This window comes from Phaethon lepturus, unplaced genomic scaffold (assembly GCF_000687285.1).
Source record: "Phaethon lepturus isolate BGI_N335 unplaced genomic scaffold, ASM68728v1 scaffold200, whole genome shotgun sequence".
Taxonomy (NCBI): Eukaryota; Metazoa; Chordata; class Aves; order Phaethontiformes; family Phaethontidae; genus Phaethon; species Phaethon lepturus.
In genome coordinates this window covers 55,542-80,109 of record NW_010512360.1, presented here as the reverse complement: position 1 = coordinate 80,109, position 24,568 = coordinate 55,542, and the positions used below count along the sequence as shown (strand labels likewise).

The 24,568-nt window shown below is 37.4% G+C and overlaps 1 protein-coding gene across 1 annotated transcript in view; it reads right to left on the bottom strand.

Annotated features, from left to right (window-relative positions):
* The window catches only part of LOC104620315 (POU domain, class 6, transcription factor 2-like), a gene marked incomplete at its 5' end in the record, with an annotated part of 101,435 nt that overhangs the window by 34,315 nt on the left and 42,552 nt on the right, over window positions 1-24,568 (bottom strand). The window contains 1 exon segment of the mRNA XM_010286500.1: window positions 24,475-24,568. This exon segment is cut by the window's right edge and continues 32 nt beyond it. Within this exon segment, the coding sequence (XP_010284802.1) occupies window positions 24,475-24,568 (94 nt within the window).

The following is a 24,568-nucleotide window of genomic DNA, read 5'->3' as shown; positions in this document are numbered from 1 at the left end:
TCAATAAACCCAGATATTTATATACATTATACTATAGATACTACTAATCTACACACTTAAAAACTGGAAACATGAATAGAAGCTCCATCTGCAGATTACTTCTGAAAGAAATGTGACTCTGTCTGGTTCTTTGGAGTAAGGACAATACGATTCTTGAACCTCAAGACAGGATGAGGCTGAGGCTGCCTGTGTCTTTTGAAGTAAAAGCAGTATTAATTTATGCAAGGCTTGCAAATTGCCTTTTCTTGATGAGAACTCAAAAAAATGGCACAGCAAAATGCTATCATGAGAACAAGGCACTAAGTGATACTAGAAGCAGGCAGCTATGAAACTACTTCCGAGTCATCATTTCATGTAAGGAATTATAATTTTCAAGGTTAAGTATTGTTCATATATCATACAATATACTGGATGGTATATTTTTTGTAAGCATCATAATGGAACATTGAGTCTGACATTCTGCCTGACTTTTTCAGTGCTTTATTTTTCAGAAAATAATGTTTGTATAGTAACATCAAACTATACAGGACTTTATTTGTCATCACTGTAGGAATTATGTGGTAAAATTTTTCTCAAGCAAATACTGTTATGTTCTGTTAGCAGGGGCATGTATACAGTCAGGAAAAAAAAAGTCTCTTTTATCCAATATCTCTATTAACACAACATAACATTTTCTCGTTGCAAAAATCTAAAGATATATAATTACCAAATTAAAATTAAAAATTATGTTCAGTGTCTGCTGAACTGTTCTTTCTAAGCAATCTACTTATCAGATTTAGCTTCCTTTTAAAATCAAGAATTAAGTCAGGCATAAGGACCCTTAGAGGTCACAGTTCTCCAAGTTGAGCAAAGCATCTGTTGATTTTAATTAGATTTACACGTCCCAAGGATTTCTGAAAATCAGCTAGCTAGATTCTTATGGAAGTGTTCATTATTTAAAATTCTTTGATGGATGACTTGTATAAAATATTTTAGCAATATTTTTGTTTGTTATGACAGAACAGCGATAATACTGTTATGACAAAACAGCAAACACTGTCATAACAGAATTGTTATGACAAAACAGCCATAGTTTCTAATAACATTTGATGATCCCAAAAAGAAGTCACAACTTACTGTTTTTAGCATTTGACTGCTTGTCTCCCAAACCACAAACAACTCTCCTGATTGCCGTGCAGATTCTTGTAGAGTGTATACATGCAAATACATTTTTGTATGTGCGGTTTTGGTATCTTTTCTTCTGTAAATACTCTTAAGAACAAAAAGTAATAGTATTCACTTCTCAGGAAGTAAATACAAAGCGACTGGGCCACCAGCATGACTTTCTAGATTTAATTACAATGAAAATATTTTGGTAAATATTCATTCACTTCTACATTCTCTTCCTGCAGGCTGAGATTTTCACAGTAGCCTACAGGAGTATCATTGCTACTTTGGCTTCTCTGAAGATTTCAGTCTCAACTAAGTATCAAGCAACTCGGAGACAAGAAATCCCTGAACTGAAATAAAATTTCTCAACCTTCGCAAGCTTTGTATTGCTGTGGTGAAGGAAGAATATGCGCTGCATCTGCAAACCCTACCATTACTTTGTGTCTTTAGACTGCAAATCATTTAGGACAAGGATTGTCTCTTTTGGGCATTAACGTAATATAAATATTTACTGCTACTTCTCCCTCACAGCATAAAGAGTGGACTTGCTCACAGCCATATCAGAATCTAACATACTGGACATATAGCAGAAGAAAACGTAGGCATCCCTACACTTTGCAATACATGCCATGCTGAGCTATTCAAGGCTAGCTTGGGAAACAAATTACCCTTTCTCAGCAAGCCTAATTAGGCCAAGTCCAATGCGTGCCAATGTGATTAAGTTGCTTCCATGCTATGGTGACATTATCGGCTTGTTTGGAACTAGTTTTGATACTTGGTGTTGTATTGCACTATACTGGCCTGCTACAGAGATGCTATTTAGAGGTCGGGAGCCAGAATGAGGCAGGATTTAGTAACTGCTCTTTGATCCTCTGGCTTTTAAAGAAGAGCTGCTATTGAGACATAATCTTACGTAATACGAACAAAATAATGTTCTCTACTGCCACAATAGTTCTCACTGAAATAGTGCTCTCTTAATTTTTCAAGTTGTAATATTACCCTTTTAAAAAAGGGATCTTACACACTATTCTCAATGGCTGTGTCTGGGCGAGCAGAAGAATTTTTGGTGCTCTATTTTTATCTCTTTCTCTAGTTACTTCTTTCAACTTGTTTTGCAAAGACAAGAAGCTGGATTAAGGACATGGCATGCTCTTAACTGCCTTCAGTGGGCAGTCACTGGTGTTGCTGCTCTATCTTTTGTTGCCATTCCTGAGAAAGTTATTCTACCACAAGTATTACGGTCTTGCACATATATGTTAAATTTGGAATCCTCAAAGACTTCTTTTTCTTTTTAATTTTCATTGATGAAATTTCCTGAGGAAGCCGGAGTGTATTCTGGACAAATTACTTTGAAGGTTTAATGATGTTTTATTTATTCTAGCCTTGACTTGTCTGTTTGGAATACCAGTGTGTGTTTTCTTGGACACTTCTCCATGATAAACTGGACCGAAATCATTAACCATCAAACAATCTTCAGAAGCAATCTTTAGGACCACAGTTGATTAATTAGATTACAGGTCAAAGAATTTCTAGGTCATCAATACATTCTTGAATAATCTACTCTCATCTTCTCACTATCAAATTACATCACTGTATAAAATATTTATCAGAGATCATCAGATTTCTCAGTCTGTAACTCTCATAAAGGTGAAATTAGTTAGGCATGCTGATTCAATCATTTCAGATTTAGCCAAAATTCACTACAAGAAGGCTAATAGATATTGCAATCAATCAGTAGCAATGATACTCAACATTGTTGTTATACAATCATATTTCTCCAAATACCGTTATAAATCTTGAGCTTGCTGCACAGATGCAACGACTACGGATGTCACAGTAGTTGTCTGTCAGTCCATCACTTCAACATTGCACCTGTGCAACAAGACATTCTTTTAAATACAAAGTCATGCCCTACTTGAGCTGATGTTTCTACAATTTTAGATGATCTGGACTTCAGCTAAATAAAAGATAAAACTGTTTGTCTTATTAATTTAGAGTTGTAACTTTTAACATGATAGCCTACAAAAGCTCAAGGCAAGGCTGAGGTGAATAACTGTGCCAACTTTTGCACCTGGTCAGATGAAAGTACTACTGAAACACTTGTAAATTTTACAGGGCACGCATTTCTTCGACAAGAATTTCAGACTACTGAGAACTAACTACAATGCTAATTACAAGTACGACTACAGCGGAATGAACCATTCTGCATTTCCTCCCTACCATGGATCCTCACTATAGAAACCAACATTCCAGCCTATAAAGTGGAATTTGGTTGCAATGCAGCACAATGGATGTTCAGAACAAGAAGGAAAAATTCATTTCACTGAAAGGAGGTCGGAAAATGTAGGTGGGTCATATGCAAGTTCTTGGAGTCATGACTCCAAGATTCTAGATTTGAATTGCTAGGGAAAAAAATCCTTCCCAAGAAGAAATACAACTTCGCTTTGTCATACAATCATCAGAAATAGAGTTGATTGTTCATTTCAGTACCACTGGTTCCTTGAAAATTTACCAACCAAATACAAGCCAGACTTAGTCCTTCTTACCTTGTGAAATTTGGTATGGCTGCTGGTTCAGTGTGCTGCTCTGCCAATCAGTTCACCTTTGTCATTAAAATTCCAGTCCTCCATTCAGTCATCTGTAGTATGTTCATATAAATACTATTTATCTCCCTACCAGTACTCTTATGAGCCTTAATTAATTTTTGTAAGGCTACCATAGTTATCAAGAAAAGCCTCCACATAGAAGTAGGGGGTTTTGATGTCAAAGGTGGCTATCTCACTGAAAATACCCTCAGCTCGTTCTTTTCTTGAATATTATTAGTGAGAGTGTATGCGTCACTGTTTGAAAATGCAATAGCTCAAGTATCTCGCATTATCAAATGCAGCATTAATCCATTTCACCTGAGCTGACAGACAGAAGGGAAAGAAAGGTGTTCTGCTCACATCTTAACAGCTTGACTTAAATTTCCACTCTGGCCACCATCCAATACGAATCACAGTTATAATAAGTTCTGTAATACCGATACTTAGTATATTGTGATGGTATCTACCAAAAATGACTGGTCCTAGCATCTCTCTCGGGACAAAACATTCTCCTGATGCAAAGGCACTTAACTCGGGAGGTAGCTGTCTGTGGATCTGGAGATGGATATCCAACATTCAGTCACTGCTCCATTTCCATTTGCCAAAATACATTTGTTTGCGATAGTTTATATACAGATTTGAGTCCCTGTCAGGGCTATCAATTTATTTTGGTACACTCAAGATGTTTCTAACTGAACAAAAACTCCAAAAATGACAGTTAAATCTAACTAAATTATTCTCAAATTTGGGGAAGACATAGCAAGAGACTGCATTTTATGCACCTGTGAGGAGAACATGCATCTTAGTTTATTGGTTTCATTCAGGGCTGGTCCACAAGTTTTCTTAAGGAAGAGTTAAATAACTATGATTTTCTTATTAAAAGCGACAGTGGACCTGAGGTAATCTCACCTCTAGCACCTACATTGCTACTATACTGAAGCAACATGCTCCTGATGCAGACAGGCATGCTGAAACGTCTCTTTATGTATTTTGTTATGAATTCAAACTACTTCATCTTTCTCTTCTGCTGGCAGCAGAGCCCATATCCTTGAGGCCAGTTCTGTGGAAAGTGGAGAATCAACAGACATTTAGAACATTATCTACTAGTCCTAAAAAGATTTCCTTTTCTTTTCGATGGTGACCTGCAGAGGACCAAAGGTGAGGGGCTCCTTTACCTTCTTGACTCCAGAGGAGGGGGAGGACAAGGGTAGAGATCAGCTGTTTCCAGGATCCCTTCTCCATCTGTGTACTTGTCGCTTGTCTTACACTTATATTTTAAGCTATTTTGGGCAGGCCATCATCTTTTTTTTTTTCTATGTTAGAACCAGGCCTTAGCACAGTATTCCAGCCATGATTATGGTGCTGCTGTAGACAATAAATAGCAACAATCCTATTTTTCATTTAAAAAAATAATTGTTATATTAAGCAATATTTTCATATTTCCTCTTAGTTAAGATAACTGAAGACTGCGATGCACTGTACCAAGACTTGCAAGTGGGATAATACTGCTGCACTTTCTGGTAAAAATTACTGGGATTATGGATTCCTGATTTAAGAATTAAGGGGGTGCTATTTTACCTTCATCAACACTGAAACACTCCCAATAAAAAAAGAAAATACATTGAGGTCATTTTTACACACTGTTGAGAATGGTTAAGACCAATGCTACAAACTGGGAAAAAAAAAGAAATTATAATGCTAAAAGAGACCCTTATGCTTACAGTTTATGCATTTCCTTAGAGCTATTGTTTTGCACAACTTACTCTTGCAACTGTGGCAGCTGGGGTGTCAGTGGACCTCAGTGAATCGCACTGAATAAACAGATCCTTCCCAAGTTCAGAGGACATCATTCACAGTTACAGCTATGGCCCTTCCCTTTTGTTTCCTCAGTTGTTCCTCTCCATGAACATCCAGAGCACTTCCACAGCTCGGCTTTGCCAATTCACACTTGGCCAGATTCCGCCTCTCTCTCTTGTTATGCAATTATCCAAATGAAGCAAGAGGCTCCTTATGGATTGATGCACTATACTCATTACCTGAAGGAACCAGAGAACCTTAACCTCAGGAATCTTTAGTATATGAGAATTTAAAACTATTCGTAAGGACAGCCATATGGTATTTCCGTCCTTTAGGCTTTGCCTTACTTTGAGTAACCTCCCTGATACCAATCCACGGAGCAAGATACTAGTTAATAAGACTAAAAATGGTAGAACTTTCTATAAGGAGAACAAAGCTGATACGAATGGGGGAAACAGCAACTGCAAAATTTAATTTAGTTTTAAGTATTGTCAAAATGCATATTGTACTTACAAATATCCTTGTAAAATATTTTTTAAAAAACAATGAAGTCTCAATAATACAAACCCTCTGTAAAGCGCTTCTTATTAAATCTTGGAGCAATAGAAGATTCCCTGGTGTATGTGAATTACAGCAGAAGAGGATGAGTGAAGTGCAAATGCCACAGTATAATTCGTATATGGAACATTTTAATTGTGGGTAATGGCAGATTTTCAATTTTATAAGTGAAGGAATTGTGCTCATTTCTGAGACAGAACTGAATATATTAACTGTCCTTGAAACAGTATCAATATTTCTTCCTGCGCACAGCACAGCACAGTAAAATGCATTCAAAGATGAAAGCTCTTTGATCCTTTTGCATGCTTAAAGATACCAGAACAGTGCCAATAAGCTTTGAGGAAGAGGCTAGACAGAAAAGAAATATTATTAATTGCCAAGATAGCACAATATCCCAAAATAGTGACACTGAGTATACTAAGGACTATGAAAATATTTATTGTTCATAGTTCTACCCCACTGAGTCTCTTGGGCCATAATGGGTTCCTTTCTTCCCCTCTCTTCATTCAGGTGAAGTCATCAGTATGCAAACATATTTTATCTTGACATACACACAATAGCTGTATCTTTTTAGCCCTCGATATTAGGGAGAGAAAACTGTCCCAGATTATATCACAGTGTAGATCTTACGAGTAAGAAACAGACTGAATAACTGGAATCCCAGAAGTCATTTACAAGAGCCATTGAGCTTTGCTCAATGGTCCACTGGTTCTGCTGTACTCAATGGTCTGCTGTGGTTCTGCTGCCAATTGCGAGGTAATATTTTCTAGGAAGATTTCATCTCTGGGCTTCTCATTCATTGATAATGATGCCAATTATCTCTGGACTCCATTTTAGTTTGGAGCTATGCTTGCATAACATTATCAGGCCTTGCTCTGATTTGACTTCTGCTAATACAAATCAGAAGTAAATCTACTGACCTGAATGCAATGGCCCCTGGGACTTGAACAAGGCACAGGCTGATGTTTGGGTCTAGCTGTAGCCTGTAGTTCTTTTTAAATTATGAATAGTCTCAGGCTAACTTGTACCCTGTACAGCCAAGGTCTGGTTTTGACTGGTTATCTCAGGCTTTGGTTTCAGCTGAAGCTAGAAAAATGTAGGGCTTCTCCCTCTTTTTCCCTGTTCATACAGAACCCATTCTGCCCAGTGGAGCAGACCTGTGCAAACCAAGCGGATAACTCATGAGTAGTTCTGGAAAGAAAGTGGGAAATTATGTTATTTCATTTTTTGGTTTTGCTTCAAAATGGAACTTAAGTTAAATTTAAAATGAAATAAAAATATGAAAAAAATGGTAGTAGGTAGATTGAGCCATTCTGTTCAAAACCGAAATTTTCATATTTTCATTTCTTTTTCATATTCTTTTTAACCTTTTTAGAGTTGAAAACCCCCCCACTAAATTTTCAAACAGAACAAGTAAAAATGAGACAATTAAATCTTATCAAAACACTGTACTTTAAATTCTTACTGAACAAAATTTGTCAAAATGACACATTTTATATTTAGATTAAATGCCATTTTTCCATCAGAAGTCAGCGATGAAAACAATGTCATTCAGTTCTGCTCACAATGCTGCACGAATTTATACTAAAAGATTGATAAATGAGGTAGTAGAATGTAACTATACCTCACTCTTTAACATAGATTCAAATGCAACACTAGAATCCTGAGGGGTGCTTCTGGATACATAATAGATTTCTTTCTCTAGAGCCCACTGCATTAATCGCTAAGGCCTCCAAGAGCACTTGCACTGGGGCAGACTCCAAGAGCTCAGCCAAGGACTAGAAGCCTGATGTGCTGGGTATCGGAGAAAGAACAGGTTGAGGTAGTCCCTGTTTTGAAAAGGGAGAGGAAGCCCTCATGCTGTCAGGACGGGTGGCACCCCAGCATGCTCCAATGGCACAGAATAAAGTCCTGCTGCTTCCCCAGTGAATCTGTGCCTGAAAAGTGCAAAAGACAATGCTCTCTTCTCTACCTCTTTATCCTGAAGATATATGCGTTTGTTGAGAGCCCAAAACTTTCATTTACTCTATAGCTTTTAACAGGGTGTCTTTTTTTAACCTCTTGGGACACGGGACAACCTGGCTCTAGTTTGAGAGTTGCTGTCAAGTGGGGTAAAATATAAATGACATTGCTCCATCTACCATGATTCTTCCTCCAGCCCCGTGCTCTGGAAATACGTGCATGCATTTCTTACCCATCACCCTATCCTGAACAATGCTCAGAAAACTCAGTGATGTCTAACATGATAGTTAAGAGACTCCGTACATCTACCAGCCTCTCCTTCATTCCCTCACCTTCCCCCTCAACCCTCCCCCAAAAGAAAAGGAACCCATTTCTCAGATTAAAAACGAAAATTCATCCAGGCTCAACGTGTTGTTGATTTGTCACCAAGGCTGCTTCGCTCAGAAATGAAAACGTAAAGATGTGTAAACAACAAATAACCTCAAAAAAGAAATGAGCATGTCAAAAAAAAAAAAGTTATCAAATATGCATTTGTTTATCACAGTCATGTTTTATGATTCAAACCTGATTCATATATATTTTATGAAGAGAATATCCATTGTGGTGGTAAAATTAAATGTATTTTGAAACTTCTATGTGACATTTATCTATCTGCTCTATCAGAAAAAAGTTGTCATATTCATTCAGACATATATTACTTTTTCAATTTCCTGTCAGTAATATTTTTTTAATGTTCTTTAGGGTGAGACCACAGGATTTCTCATTTCTCACAACAAAGACCATAATTCATTAGAATTATGTTGATGAGTTTACACCTAAAAAAGTTGCCTCACTTTTTCTTTTTTTAACAGGTGAACAATTTGCACTCTTATCCATGACAATCATGGCTTTTTTTTTCTTTTTTCTTTTTTCCTTTTTTTAAGATACAGAGTCAGGCAGAGGATTGTTGGCTCCTTTTTTTCTTTCTTTTACAGATGTTCATCATATAAAACACGAACTTATGGTGCAATTTTATGATGATTCAGGTTCTATTGTGAGCCACAAGAGATAACAAAGATAGCATAAGTATTGAAACTCCTTATCACATATCTCCCCTTCCAAAGGGATGATTTTGATAGAAAGTTTATATAAACCCAGTGCTTAAGAATAAACAGTGCTGTGCAGCAGCCAAGGCCGAAGGGTCATAGTTAAAGAAGAAGCAGAAACCAATTAAAGTGAGTTAATTGACAAGCAGCTACAGGTCCCATGCAGAAGACTGGCTGGAGAGGTGCAAAGTGGAGACGGCAACTTTTTTGAGTTACTATTAAAGTGACACTGTAATAAGAACCTTATATCGTATCCCGTATGCTCAGTACAAGTCCTGCTATGGATGTTGAAGTGCAGTGGGTCAAGCCCTGGGTAGAAAGACCGTTTGATCCTTATGGGGCTTTTTTGATAGGCTAGTAATGACACCGTCCACAATACAGACTAAAGTGTGCTCTTTGTTGGCAAAAAATGAGGAGAATTCCATAAGCAACCTTTGAGTTTCATTTCTGAATAAAAGCAGAATATTTGGAATCAAATTACAGGATGTGCCTCCCCTTCTAACCATACATCATATTTGGGAATAAATACAAATTTAAATAATATTTGGTAAAGCTGGAAATAATAATGATGGCCCAGCTTCAAAAGGCTGTTGATCAGTTTGGTTTAGAGATGTATCTAAAATTATTTGAACACCAGCAACTTAAGCTATTTTTTAGAACAGAAATTCTTATGTGGTAAGACTCTCTGATGACGTTTGTGGCATCTGTTGGTTGGAGGTGTGCTGGAAATACTTTTAAGCTGGCCTGTGGCCTGAGGATTTAGTGGATCCCTTTTCTGTCCTAATCAAAACAACAGGGCAAATGCACAGAGAAATGTAAAAAGTCATCTGTTAAAAGGAGAGATTGCTTCCTCGCTACTACAGGCTCAAAGGGTTTTTTTTTAAAACAGAAGAACCTCAGAGATGCAAAGTCTTCATTTATGCACAACTGATTTTTAAATAACAACATCCTACAGATGGAATACTTAATCTTACTTGAAAGAAAAGACACACAACAGAAAGACCCTCCCTTCATGTTGCTATCCATCATTTAGTTAAAGTATCAGTAAAGTTAAGTATATTTTAAATAATTCAAACAGATACCATTACCTTGGTCTCTGGGATGCTACTTCTCTATTTATTCAGAAGACACAAAGAAGCAAGCAAGCAAAACAGGAGCACAATTTTCACAAAAATTGAAGAGTGCTTCTAGACTCATCCCAAAAATAAGGCAGGTCAGCCAGTGCCGAGTTCTGTGTGGCCATCATCAGCTGCTACCAGGATCTGAGTTAAAGCTTCTGTGACCGCCATGGGGAGCTTAAGGATAACATTATCAAAAGGACTCAAGTCCCATTAAAAATAACTGGTATGTCGTATTCTAAGGATGGAATTTATATCATTTAATGTTTGCCTCCTAACATTAGAAGTCCATTTGTGGACTGCCATTCAAGCTCTCTCTAGTCAGTATAGCAAGTGAGGAATCTCTGCAAGGTGATTCATCTCAGCCTAAAATGCATGCCTGAGATCATAGAATCATAGAATAGTTTGGGTTGGAAGGGACCTTTAAAGGTCATCTAGTCCAACCCACCTGCAATGAGGATCAGTGAGATGTTTTTTTCAAGAGTGCCTATTTCTTTCAGTGATGACAGAGAACACTAAGCAACTAGCTTAGATTTGATGCAGCCTAAGCTAACTTTCATGTGGTTAAAATTAGGGAAAACTAATTCCATCAGGAGTCTAAAGATATGTACGGCTCTGCTGAGGACCAAAGTAAATTCCAATAATGACCTACTGCCTAAGTCATTTGGAAAACGGTTGCCTTTTTATTGACCATCTGAATATCTCATCTGTACAAAAAGGGAGGATAAAATAATAATAAAAAAATCTAAAAAAAAAATCACAGGCTTTTTCCAGGGAAAAGGCTCAACCTTTCTTTTTTTTTTTTTTCTTTGTGAGTTATTATTAAAATAAGACAAGGCTTTGAGAAGACCTCATTGGTAGAAAAGCAACAACACTTTCAACACATGCACAAAATTAAACCTGTTTGACCATCCCTGTCTATCACAAACATAAACACAGAGACAGAGATGATTCACTTAAATGACTTCAACTTGACTGGAAATATCTTGACACATTTCACTGGGGAGGGTATAACTTACAGAGCTCTTAAAAAGTACGTTTAAAAAAAGGACACAGCAATGACTGTGGACTGAAGATTTACTAGAAAGATTCCCCAACCATCTCTTGGAAGTCAAATTTCCATGTTCTTTGCAAACACACTGAGAAATTGCTTTCTTGACATGATGCTCATTTATCTCCCCTCACTTTGTGTTCTTTGAGGGCTCCTTTTGCATCATTTGTTGGGTTGTATGAGGCCGATTTAAACATTTCTACATTTGTGCTGTTTGCCAGAGACCATAGTGATTTAGTGAATCAGGCATGCATCATTCATATTTGTTCCCTCTTTTCACTGCATATGATTTTAAGGAGGAATAAAAGGCAAGGGGAGCCTAGGGTACAACTTGCCTCAGTAAATGCTTTTTAGGAGGGGGCCTTTCTGGATGGATCAGGTTATGAGAATTTGAGCTTGAGTCAGTAGTATTTAACATATGTATTTTTATCTGTATTCAGAAAAAAAAGGCTTCTGTTGTAGCATAATCACTTGTGACATTTTATTCTCAAAATACAGGATGTAATACATTGTTGGTTAAGGACTTTCATGTAAGCAAAGCTCTAACTATTCTTGGTTGTAAGTAACAGAAGCATGAAGGTATCTGAACAGGCAAAACGATTGTGTGTATTATGAACAGTATTTCTAGGTCAGTAGTCTAACATTCAGATTTTAACTAATCAACCTAACTGAGAAGCTGGCAAAAAGCTTGTCTAGATTTTGTCCTGTACTCCCTTTCAACACCGCATTATACTCTGATAAAACCATACTTTGTGATTATGATTTCAGAACATTTTCAACCAGTGCTTAGACTTCATAGATGAGAATCTTATCAGGGCTTCCTTTGCATTTCTGTATCTGGTGAACTGAGAATCAGGCAGTTTTGTTCTCTTTGGACCTTTGTGAAGAAAACTTAAAAATTGAAAACTTAACTTTTCTAAGCAGTTATTAAATATTTAATCACAATCTCCAAGGAGGTTTTTGTCTTGGCTGTTGTGGCAAAAATTCTCTGATGTGGTAGAGAAGAATGTGATGTTTTTCGCTAATGCCAATTACATGCTTTTCTCATTCAAAGGTGGGGACCTTATGATTTAGCTACCCTCTGTGCCCATAGATTCTTGAACTTTCTGCTTTAGCTAAAGGAGTATCTTTCAACAAAGCCCATAAACAACTTCTTGTTTTCAAATTCATATATCTACTTGAGGGCAAAGATAGGTGACTCTCTTCTATATGTGTCTCTACCCGAACAGTAGGTGTGATGGCTGGTACACTTCAGTGTATCAGAGTTATGAGATAAATACTCCTGGGTATAAATATAGACTATCCAGAACAACACCACATAGATTTAAACATATAGAGTGGTGCACCGTAGGTCCTAATAATAATAGTGAGAGACTGCACATATAAAACCCATACATCAGTATCTGTACAATTAAAATTAACAGATCTATAGTGCAGATGCCTGAAGATGATTTAAACATCTAAAAATGGAAGTCACCTCCCAGCACTTTGGAGGGGTCTGTGGAGGCGATGTTCATCAACGTGAGAGACTTGTCAAGAAACTGTGAGACTGTGCCATCCTGTGGGCAGGGGTTGGGAAATCTTTCCCATGCAGTTCTGCTAACAAATCTCAATTTTCTTAGCCTTTTAAATACTTCACTTCTGGCCTCTTGTGCAGAGCTGCCAATAGTACCACGCTACATGGTACCACCTAGTAGTGAAAGGATATGAGTGTTAACACAGTATCCTTTAACTCCCACTTTGCAGTCATTCACTAATACTTATATCTTGGTTAGAAAAATACAGGCCTAGTTTTATTCCCCAGTTAGCAGACTGCAGACAATTATGAGCTGTGTACAGTCATGATTACACACTTCTAACATTACACAAGAGACAGATTTGAGGTAAAAGAGAGCAGCGTGGCATCTCCCATACCAAGATGAGAAGGTTTAGTCTATCTTCGTTTGTCACCAGAATAAAAGTTCAACAGATCCCAGAGACAGAAGCCTGACTCAAGGAAATAATTAAAATATTTGTAATTTGGGGTCCTTGTGGGTACTTGTATCTTTACTGAGGAGACGAACATGAAGGTCCAGGTAAGCGTGTGTATGTATGTATGTGTGTATGTACACACATGCATGTGCTCATGTAAGTGAGGAGCAATTCAGCTGGAAAAAAGGTAGACATCTACGCTATTTCAAATGGTTTAGGGTTTTGTCAGGATTCGGCAATAAGAAAGAACATTTTTCTGGATTGGCCACAGGAGGCCTAATGTACAGTATCTAAAATGGGAACTAAAGACCTATGTTTAACTAACTGGATCACAGATAGAGTGTGGCAAAGAGCTGTTGTCAGGAAACGAAAGTGGTAGAGATAGGGGAAGCAGAACAGGAGCAAGGGAATTAGATACCTTGGGATGTCTGGGGATCTGTCGCTGACGTTGCCACCAGGTACCTGTTCATCCATATGCCTGTTTCCACAAGGTTTTATGCTTCCACTTACGGAAAGAACAGAAAGAGCGAAACCAGGACAGGTGACAACAAGCTAAGGCTAATAAAAGGAATTGAGAAGGAAAGGAGGACGGTTTAGCATAGCAAATGGAGCTGATTCCCCCTCAAAGCTAGTGCACCGATATCTTTTCACACTGAGGCTGTCTGTCTATCTTGTGCTATCAAATAAGACATATCTCAGCTTAATGCACAGCCTGCAATGAAAGGAGTGGATTAGGCCTCTGGAGATGATGACTAACAAGTTAAAATCAAACTTTTTTTCAGCTGGGCTGCAATGACCTATTTATACAATTTCTTTCTTGCTAGCTAGCTTTTTTTAACATTACAAGATGCACCTGGCCTCTCTCATCTCTCTCTAAACTGTCTCCCTGATGTCCTGATCACTCTCTGATCTATTTCTCTATCTGCTGGGTGGATGCTAATATGACATATCCAACCTCTAAAACAAACCATTTATTTTGAAACTTGGCTATGTCTGAGTATTTGATGCGTCAAACATTAAAATGAATGTATATTTGGATATTGGGTACATCATGTCTTGATATTAAATTATCTCCTGAAAGGTGGATTGATTTTTAAACTGGCAGGATATATGTATTGCTTCCTTGAATCTCTAGCATGAAGCTAGACATGAGGGGAGACTCGGAAAGGTTCTCTATGAAGCAGAGACAGAATTGCTCAAGGGCTATGAGTGTTTTCTTTATATTAATAAATTCTTTTTTGTGCTTAAGGAAAGAGATTCTGTCATTCTCTTCCATTATTATGTGACAATAATACATTAATCTTCTATGACAGACACTTATCCTAGAGATAATATTTAATTAATGTGCAAAGAAGGAAGTTTAAGTGAAAAAGGTGCTTTAAAAATCATATATATTTAATAACATTGGCATAGATACTTCAAAGTCCTTTTTTTCTTTTTGATATCTGGGCCATTTGCATACATACATGCTGAAGCCTAACACTGTCAGTATCTGAAGAAAAATGACAAACTGAGATACACTTTCAGAAAGACAGATTGAGTGTCCATTCATGGTTAGGACTGTGATTTTTTTCTGCTTGAACTTTTCCTACTGCTGTTCAGAGATGCAACACACAGGAAAAGACATCGCAAAATTCTTTGCAATACTCTAGATTCAAACCAGAAGACGGAGAATCCTTCCTCTTACTCCAGTTCAGCACTTCCTGTGCTACTTGGAAGCTTGTGGGTCCACATGTAGAAGCCGATGCGCCTGCATCTGTCTGGTTACCACTATGAACACTACATGAAGACAACTCAGTTGTTGGTTTACTATCAAATGAGTTAATCAAGTACTTCTGCAATTTTCTGCTCTTCATGTGAAGACTGCTTGGGGAAGACATATTTTTTCACTTTCAAAATTTTTACAAGATATCGCTAAAATATCTGGACTTCTCATCCTTTCAGATTTCAAAACAAATACTGACTGCACTGCAAACAGGGTAGCCCCAAAGTTCCTCTCCTCACCTGTATCTCTAAGACATTGATATACAGATGTCAAGATGGCAGCCCAACAAGAAAGCCAATGGCCTTCATTTGTGTATGAAGACTTATGACAAACCTTCCCCAAACAATAGCAGTGCTTTACCAGTGAGTCAAGGACCTTAAATATCTACCATTTTACATTAACTTCCACTTTTGACAGAGTGATCTGGCTTTTTTCCCCTTTGCCCAGATAGCCCATGTTGGGTTTCTTTTTTCAGGTATCAAGGCCAGTTTAGCAGAAAGTAAAATTCTGGCACTGGCAAAAACCAGTTCATATATACAGGATGAGATAAAACCTAAATGAAACTAAGCACCATGTTATATAAAGATCTATAATCTGTGGGGTTTTTTTTTCCAGGAATGATGAGGCACATCTGGAAAGATAACTCAAACTCTCAGATTTGGCCCACTATTTCCTCTGCTTACCTACAACCTTCCTACACTCCAATGTGCAGAGCATTCCCTTGTAAGAAGCTCTGGATAGTCTAAAGGAGAAATCCCAAATTAAGAATAGTCTTGCATTCCATCCTAATGTGAATTTCTCATAAAGCAGGATTTTTATCATCTCTGGTTGTACGATTAAGTGGCCTTAAATTGTTCTCAACTTTGTGAACTCCTGAAGGCATGGAGTGATGCAATATTCCTGAGCACGACACTTAAGACTGTTTGAGAAACATCAGTAATATAGAAAGCACATTTCTTGGCACCATCTACACACATCAACTCTGTCCACTGCTTTGTTTATGTCACCTTAAAGACTTTTCGGTGAACTTAGAAGAACTGCTTTTGCCTTCAAGTTCTGTGGTCTGGTTCCCAGGAATCTAAATGGCCACCTAGTGCTCCTTGATGAAAGCAAAACCTGCCAAATTCAGTCTTCCCAGATAATAACGGTCAAACCTTCTCTATGTACAGCAGAGTTTGTTTTCAGGGGAAGGTCAAGGCTTGGAACAAATTCTAACAGTAGCCGAGGAACGTTCCTGGGTTTATCACTTCTGGCTTCACCACATTCTGCTGCAAAAGCTAAGTACCTTTCTGTTATCTGCCTTTCTCTAATAAGCACCTCTAAGAAACGCCTTCATAAAGATTTTTAAATCCAGATGAAAACAAAACCTTAAAAGTAAAGTGAAACAAACAAAAAAATTCCTAACAAAGAGACAAAACCAAATGTCCTTATCAAACATATGACTATTCTACAGGCTTTTCCTGGGAGTAAGACCAATTTGTGACACTCACTAGTCATGTTTCTTAATGCTTTACTGGAAGGTGATAAGATATGATGATAAGGAGAGCAGTGTAAGAACCTCCATAAAGCAGAAAGATTTCATTGACTGTGATGTGTGTCACTGGTGATAACAATGAAAATTTCCCATGCTTATAACCACCTCACAATGCTAAGATGAACAGATTATAGGAGTGGTAGGTGCTTCTTTTACTTACTAGTTATCTTTCATGAAAATGGTAGGTAATCTGAACTAGTAGTTAGTTTGTTTTTCTCCTCCATGTAAAAGTAATTAAGAAGGCAATGACAAAAGGACAGGTATGTCCTGTATTTCTGATTTGAAATAATTGATTTAAATTAGTGAATAATGTTTTCAAAAGTACCTAAATGCTTCAGGCTTTAAGGCTCTCTTCAAAGTATATTTACTCCACATACATAATACAGCATGCTACCAAGACCCCAGAGCTAGTAACTAATGAGCTAGATCCTGTGTCACCTTGTTGAGCAGCAGAATTAATTAGTACAGCCATAAGACCCTAATACGACGGTTTTTGGCTTTTGGGATCTGTGCTACTAGCTACTATGGCACTGTCAGAGACATAGAAATGTACTGTCTTTGGGAGTTTTCTTGCAATGCTCCATTACAATGCTTAGACATGCCTTCAAGCACTAAGACTGGTAACACTGAAGGAAACTTGGGCTCTTAAAGGTATGTAAGTTGCTCTTGAAAGTAAGACTTAGACACCTCTGAAAAAATCTACGTCAGATACATCACCTTGGCAGAGATCCTGGCAAGAGGCTATAAATCTGAAGTGTGAAGCTCAAAGATTTGTTGCAAGGTAGATGAAATAAATTTTGGAGACCTTTCTGGAAAGCTGCTGATAATTTTCAAGCTGAAAGAGATTTCAATACACAATTATCCTTTCCTTGGTATCTGATTGGAGACTTCAGTTGTGATCCAGTATGGCTCCAGTATGTGTTTTGCAGTAAAGTTTCACACCTCCCTCAAATACTGTTCCCCTTCCAATTTCTATCTGCAACAAATGTTTAACATACCCATATTTTGTTCTGGTAGTTTTTGGGGAATATTAGAATCTCCTCTACTAGAGGTTTGACTTCAGCTCATCAGCTAGCCTTGAACTATTCCTTCCTACTACTCATTTTTCTGGAGCTTTGGAGGAAAGTGATGCTCCTACTTTAAAGCCAGCATCTTTGTACAAGCAGGTTGTCAGCTGGTCATACTGTATTTTTGCAACATTTTTGCAATGGTTGGGTTTTGGATAATTAATTTCAGAACCTTTTCTACCCTGTCCTGTTTTTAATCCTGTGAGAAAGTTAGATTCTTTCCGTTAAATATAGTGGCACCAGGATGGTTCTGAACTTCTTGTTATGAGGGGCTAATCGAATATCACTTTTCCACGTTGCAGATGGGAACTGTTCTGAATTTCACCACTGTTTTAAAAAACATGGATATGGATTTCACAATTGTTCACAGTTGTGGATATCCAAAATTTATTAGTGATCACTGCCTAGAATAGACAGAACAGACTGGCTGGGTCTTGTTTTGGTATAATTAGCCTCACTCGCTGCCCCTGTCCATTTCAATGAAACTACCAATTTGCATGACCTGAGAGTTTGGTGCATACATTTTCACATTTATGCCACTGTGGCTAAAATTGAGGTTAGATAAATAGTACAGTAAAATAAAGACACAGTCAGCAAAAGTATGTTAAAAGAATTTTTCGTCTTTTGATTCAACTTCATATGTAAGGTAATTAAACAAATTGCCTCCCTTGATGTTTAGCTGTGGGGAGAGGAAACCAATGGGAAAAAATCTTCCCTTACAACTGACCTTTTCTCACACTGTGTGCCCTTTTCTTCCTGCAAATAGCAGAAACACATGTATACAGCCCAGTGAAACTTTGAGGGGTGGAATAGAGTCAGACTCCACCCAGCAGAAATTCAATATATTAGTATGAAGGTCTGTCAAAACAAATTCTCCTGGCAAAAGGTTTTACAAGGAATGTTCTTAAATGCTAGTATTATTTGATTGTTACAATCCCTCCCTCTAGCCTCTCCCTCAAAATGTGCCTCTTCCATTATCTCAGGCTTGTAATGAAATTTCCTTAATATATACCATCCTGATACCACCAACTCCAATTTCTGTCAATCAGCCCTGGGAAGACGTTGTTAGCAGTCGCTATTTAAACAATTATTGTTTAGATTTTTGTGAACTCTGTTAGATGTTGTGAGGGCTGAAACATCAGTGGTTAGCATGTATTACAGCTGCGTAGCTGAAACAGATGTAGCAATGATATGAATTGTTAGGAAGAAAGGATAATGGACATCACACACCTGGAGAACAGTATGAATTGCACACATTCAGAAGGACTTTGAGGAGCGCTACACATCACTTGGCTTTGGGCCTCCTAGAATTTCTGAGAGAGTTAAGAAAAAACCCACAACAAACACCCAATAAATGACCAAGATCCTTCTTTAAGGCCCACGACGAGGCCCACCTTGCATTCCCATTGATAGCTGCCAATTTTATTGCTTAGTGTAAAAAACCCAACAAACTAGGTCACATACCAGTCTCTACACACCTTCTTGGGAGATGACTAGTAATTTGACAATGTTAACATTTTACTTTGACCTGTAGCTGTCAAGAGATTCTTGCATCTGCGGTTCAAGAGAACTGAAGGTTTTATAAGCAACTTTGTGTATACATACTAATTTGCGCATCGTAGCATACTCTACCAGCAAGAAAAAGGAGGAACAATTGTAAAATTGAACAAGACAAGAAAAAGCAGCAATGTATTAGTCCCTTTAGTTGTATCTAGACACAAAATTATACTATTGTCACTGAATATGTACTTCAGTGATTTAACAGAAACAGTGTAAATCCCTGTAAAGGTATGTATTTCAGTATTAGAATATCTTATTTCTATTTAGCTGAAACCTGCTCATGAAATAAAATGGAAACAAGTTAATCAGTAAATAAATAATAAAATTAGGCTCTCCACTCATTTGTTTCTCACTTGTTTAACTAAACTGTATTAAAGTCTACCTTAGACTTAAAAAGGGTGTTTGCTCTTGTAGGGGAGACAGCCCCAACTGAGTATCATAAAAATAGAATGAAAATGCTACAATCACCTTTTTCTACACCATTTTGCAATTACCTCACCCTCCAAAAGAAGGCAATGGCCTTGTCTATGGGAAGAGAGTGGTCCTAGCACAGTGGCCTATCATATATTTTCCAGATTGTGGCCTTGGGCACTTTATGACAAGACAGCTGCTACACTTAAAATTATAAACTCACGTTTGCAAGTAATTCTTATTACGCCAGAAAAAGGTAGTTACAGAAAAAGGTGAAAATAATAGTATCTCCATGTACATATGTAATAGTTGGGAGGACAGAAATTCCCTCCTGAATGAAAGATACTTCAGTGCTTTCCAAGCCAGTCCACAATGAGGCCAATGCTCTTTTTTAAAATCCTATTCCCTGTTTTTATTGCACATGACATATTACATTGTACTGTACAGTGTGTGGTGATGAGAAATTCCCTGCTTATTTAATTGTGATCCTTCAATGAATTTGAAAGGGAGCGCTTTATTTCCATTTCTTTAATTTAGTAGTTCTTTAGCTGATGATTTTATTAACCCTTGTATTTGAGAACTGATGCTTAACAAAAAAGAAGATGAAAAAAAGGCCTTTGGCAGTATTGTGAAGGCCTGGAACTGAATAATGCACTTTAATAATGAGGGATAGAGCTATGGCTTTTGCTGATGGCTGTGACCGGCTCTGTGACCTGATTATGTCGCAGAGTGTCAGCAGCTGAGACACTACAAAAGGGAGCGCATCCCATCAAATCTATCTCCTTTGTAATCACTCGCACTGCTGAGAGGCTTGTTAGGAGCAGGGAATCCATCAGGCCTCATTAGCACCATTTACCATCAAGAAGCTCAAAGAGCAAACGTGTACCCTCTCATCAGAATAATGAGAACCAAAGTACTCCTATTATCTAATTGGATCAACAATGCCTCTCTCTATTTAGTTTCCTAAGCTACTTGTGGACTACAACTCTCAAAAATTAGTTATTTTTTGTTAATTGCCAGGGTGGAGCTGTGCTCAAGGTTTTTCGTATACAGGTTTTCATATCTAAAGAGAAAGGCATGGGCACAATCAAGCCTGAGTTCCTCCAAGGGCATTCTTACATTATACTCATGCCATCCCAGTTAAATTCACTGTTCATTTGAAGTATGTACTGTAAAATTATACCTATTAACCTACCAAGAAATAGAACGTATTGCCCTCTCTAACCACAAGACAGTTCATAATGCCAACTCTTATCATGCTACATTTTTACACTTTATGGTAAAATGTTATTTTGACATTGTATTTTGAAATTGCTGAATTAGGATGCATTTTTCTTCTATTAGACAACTCCCATCTTTCAAAAAGAGAAACTAAACTTACTCAGCACCCATAGTTAAAACATGTCTGATCCTGTTGAAGTCAAGGGACTTAAACGAATGCAACTGATGACAATTAAGCACTATGTTTAAGCCAAGTAGAAAGCTGGCTTGCAGGTAGCACTTATGGAAACCAGAAGCAGCAACCTTGCTTCCATATTTCTGTGGTTCATCTCCTTACAAAGGTTAAGAGAACAGCCAAAATACACATTTCATGTACTTAATAGACATAGTAAAACCCACTCAGAACTCCTAATATTTTCTTCATTTGCAGTAACAGAGCAAAAAAGAGAAATGTCTGGTTGCTACATCTCTGAAGTATCCAAGTGCAGCAATGCCACCAGGATCCTACTATAAGGGCAGGCTGAAGCCAAGCGGGTAGACAGCTTCTCTATGAAATCAGTGTATCTACTGACAGGGTGGAATCTAGCAATTCTGCTACCCCGGCTTTTAAATTTAAGATATGAAAGCCCAGTCCTGCAAACATTTCCTGGAAAGTACTGAGGGCAAATATAATGTAAGCAGCATTACATGGGCCAATAGCTCTTCATAATATGCCTCTAAAAATGAAAATTTGATTTAGAGTCCTCTACCTGTACTGTATCAAATTAATCAGGTGATGTAATCATATTATTCCAATAGATTAGATATCTTTGCTACAGTGGTCTTAGGGAGCTCTGGTATTACAGTTCATATTGGCACCCAAAGCAAAAAAACCCCAAACTTATTACACCATAATTGTGAATTCAGTAATTAAATTAATAACAAATATGTTATATAAAGTATTGTTAATATATATAATTTTGTTACTGTAAGAACTCCTAGGCTATTGGGAATTAAGGCCATGCCATGTCATTTAAAAGATCATTTCCCTAAATTTGCCATAGGATGTTGGATTTGACCTATAGCTTAATGTCTCCAGGGATTACTGATCACCATGTATTTAGCTAGACAGATGGACATTTACAAGCCCTGAATTTCTGTAACAGAAGCAGTGTATAATTACAAAGATTGCACATACAAACAGCCTGGTAAGTCATCCAGCCTTATATTTGCAGGAGTGAATTTTGGGTGTCTCACTTGTGATTCTTTGAAAGGGGCAATTTTCAAAGGGCAGATTCTTAACATATGATGGAAATCTGGCTCCTTAACCGGAACCAGATCATTCAGAAATGGAGTATCCCTAATTACTATTCACTTATGCTCCCAATTGTGAAGAAACATACCTTTCAGTTCGTGTTTAGTTGCTATAATGCTATTAATTGCAGGGAATGTAATTTGATTTCTGGAATATAGTTTAGTTATACCGAATAGTCCTGTTTTGTAGACAGATAGCTTCAGAAGCATGCTTTAGGCAATATGGGTTTATGCTGAATATTGTAAAAATGGGTGTCATATTACACACTTATTATCAGTATTTGTCTATATGGTGGTGAGGTCTGCAGTTGTGATTATAAACCAAGGAACATTTGTAAAAACAAGTAATAAAAAGACAGCCCTTATTTAAATGAGCTATGCAAACAGATAGATTCTGTAATTTTACCTAACAATAGGGAAGATTCTGCCTTTCTCTTCTCTTCCTCTGCAACCTGTGGAATTATTGGACTTTACATTATGTGTGGAATAAACAAGACTCAGCATGAGGGATTCTATAGTTTCATTTTGTGATATCTTCACAGTAGCATCCTTTTGAACATACAATGAATGGCCACGCTTATGTTTTCTGTGGAGAACATGTAAAGGGAAAACCATCAAAAAACTAGTCTGGGTTTATATCCAGCTCTTACAACGAACATCTTTGGTGCCAATTGCTTCGTGTGAGTGGCAATTGTGAACCATTTCTGGAGCGCAGATAGAAACAAGCAGGCTTCTAGGTTGGAGCTGATCTGACTATGAGTTATAGGTATTATAACCAACTTCTCTTCCAAACCAATACTCCATCCCTCCAGAAATCTTAATAGGCTTTTGAGAGCCTCCATTTAAAGCTGGCTGCATAAAATGATCCTTTGATGAAAAGGGATTGAAACAAGGGTTAAAGTAGACATTGAAAGGTTATTGTAGAGGGCACATTGTTCATACAATCCTCCTTTAATATGTGTGGTGTGCACCTGCGATAAGATGATTCATTAGATAAGGCCTCACTTTGACAAGCTCCATCGTTCAACCCCCGGGGTAGTGATGGAACAATTCTGCACCCACCCAGTAAATATAACAAGGTCAGCATTTTTTTTTCCTGGGACTTGGATGGTGATAGTGAAGCTCAGGATGCATCTTTGTTTATATGTTATGTTAACAAAAAAAAGGGGCCGCCTATAAACTGTTGTTTTTTATTTTTTAATGGGCCAAAATAAAAAATGCCACCCTGTTCCAATTAAACAACATGGTGAAAGGCAATTACCAGGAAAAAACTCTTAATGGTTTTTTTCACTGCCTAGTAAACAGTTAAGAGTAGAAACTAAACTTTAGATTCACATATCATCCAAGCTGCATCGTTTCAATACATGTTCACCAGGGCCTAACATCCACATAAGCGCTGTGGATATTACTGTACACCCAATTTGTAGCATTTAGAATAATGACATGCAAGTTACTCAGTTACCAGGTCCAGTCATAAGCTATATTGACAGATTTGTTGCAGTGACTTTACGTGAAACTACTAGCTGTGTTAATTTTAGTCATAGCAAATACAATAAAGAATGACAGCGGCCCCAATCTGAAAGCTAGTTAAGCATCCTGCATCAATGGCATTATTTTTTTATGTATATATGGATTCAGATGCATCATATGAAGACTGAAACCAAAATAGTTTGCAACAAATAAACAACTTCCAAATTCAGATAACGCACAATCTCTTAGACACACCATAAATATTGTTCAAGTTTCTGTTTGGAAAATTTTCTTTAAAGCAAAAGTGTCTCCCAAATCTGTATTACAGACTGGCAGATTCATTGAAAATTGCTTAACTTGGTTAATCAGCAAATGAGTAAGCCACACAGTTAAATCCATCCCAGATACTTCATTACAACTTACATTGTGTTGCTGTACTTAAAACATTTAATACCTTTTAGAAATTAAATAATACAGAAATGTTACGATTTGCAAAAAAGTGTTGTCTTAATAGTACAGTAGCACTTTAATAATAGTTGTCTGTTATTAGGCATATATAAGTGGAAGATTTTTTTAAGAATCACAGGGTTGCTGGACTTGCAAAATACTGTATTATTGCGCTATTTTGATATTTTCAAAATTGAATTAAAATAAAACAAAACAAACCTTAAGGTTTTTCTGGTTTGAAAACACTTTCTAACAGCTCTTAACTTCTTCCCAGTTCTCAGATTTTCTATTTCTTACCTTGTCTGGCAAATCAATATTTATTTATCTTCAATATGTGCACTTTTAAATTGCTGTCATGCAAGCGGAACTCTTTTTTGTCCCAAGATCAGCCCGCCATCAGAATTCACTGTTTGCTCCATCATCTACTCACCTGTCCTTGCGCATTAGTGACAAGTTGCCCTGTGACCCCCTGAAGACTCGAGAGGGCATTGCCAAAGGCCTGGGAGCTTGCTATTGAGCCCATG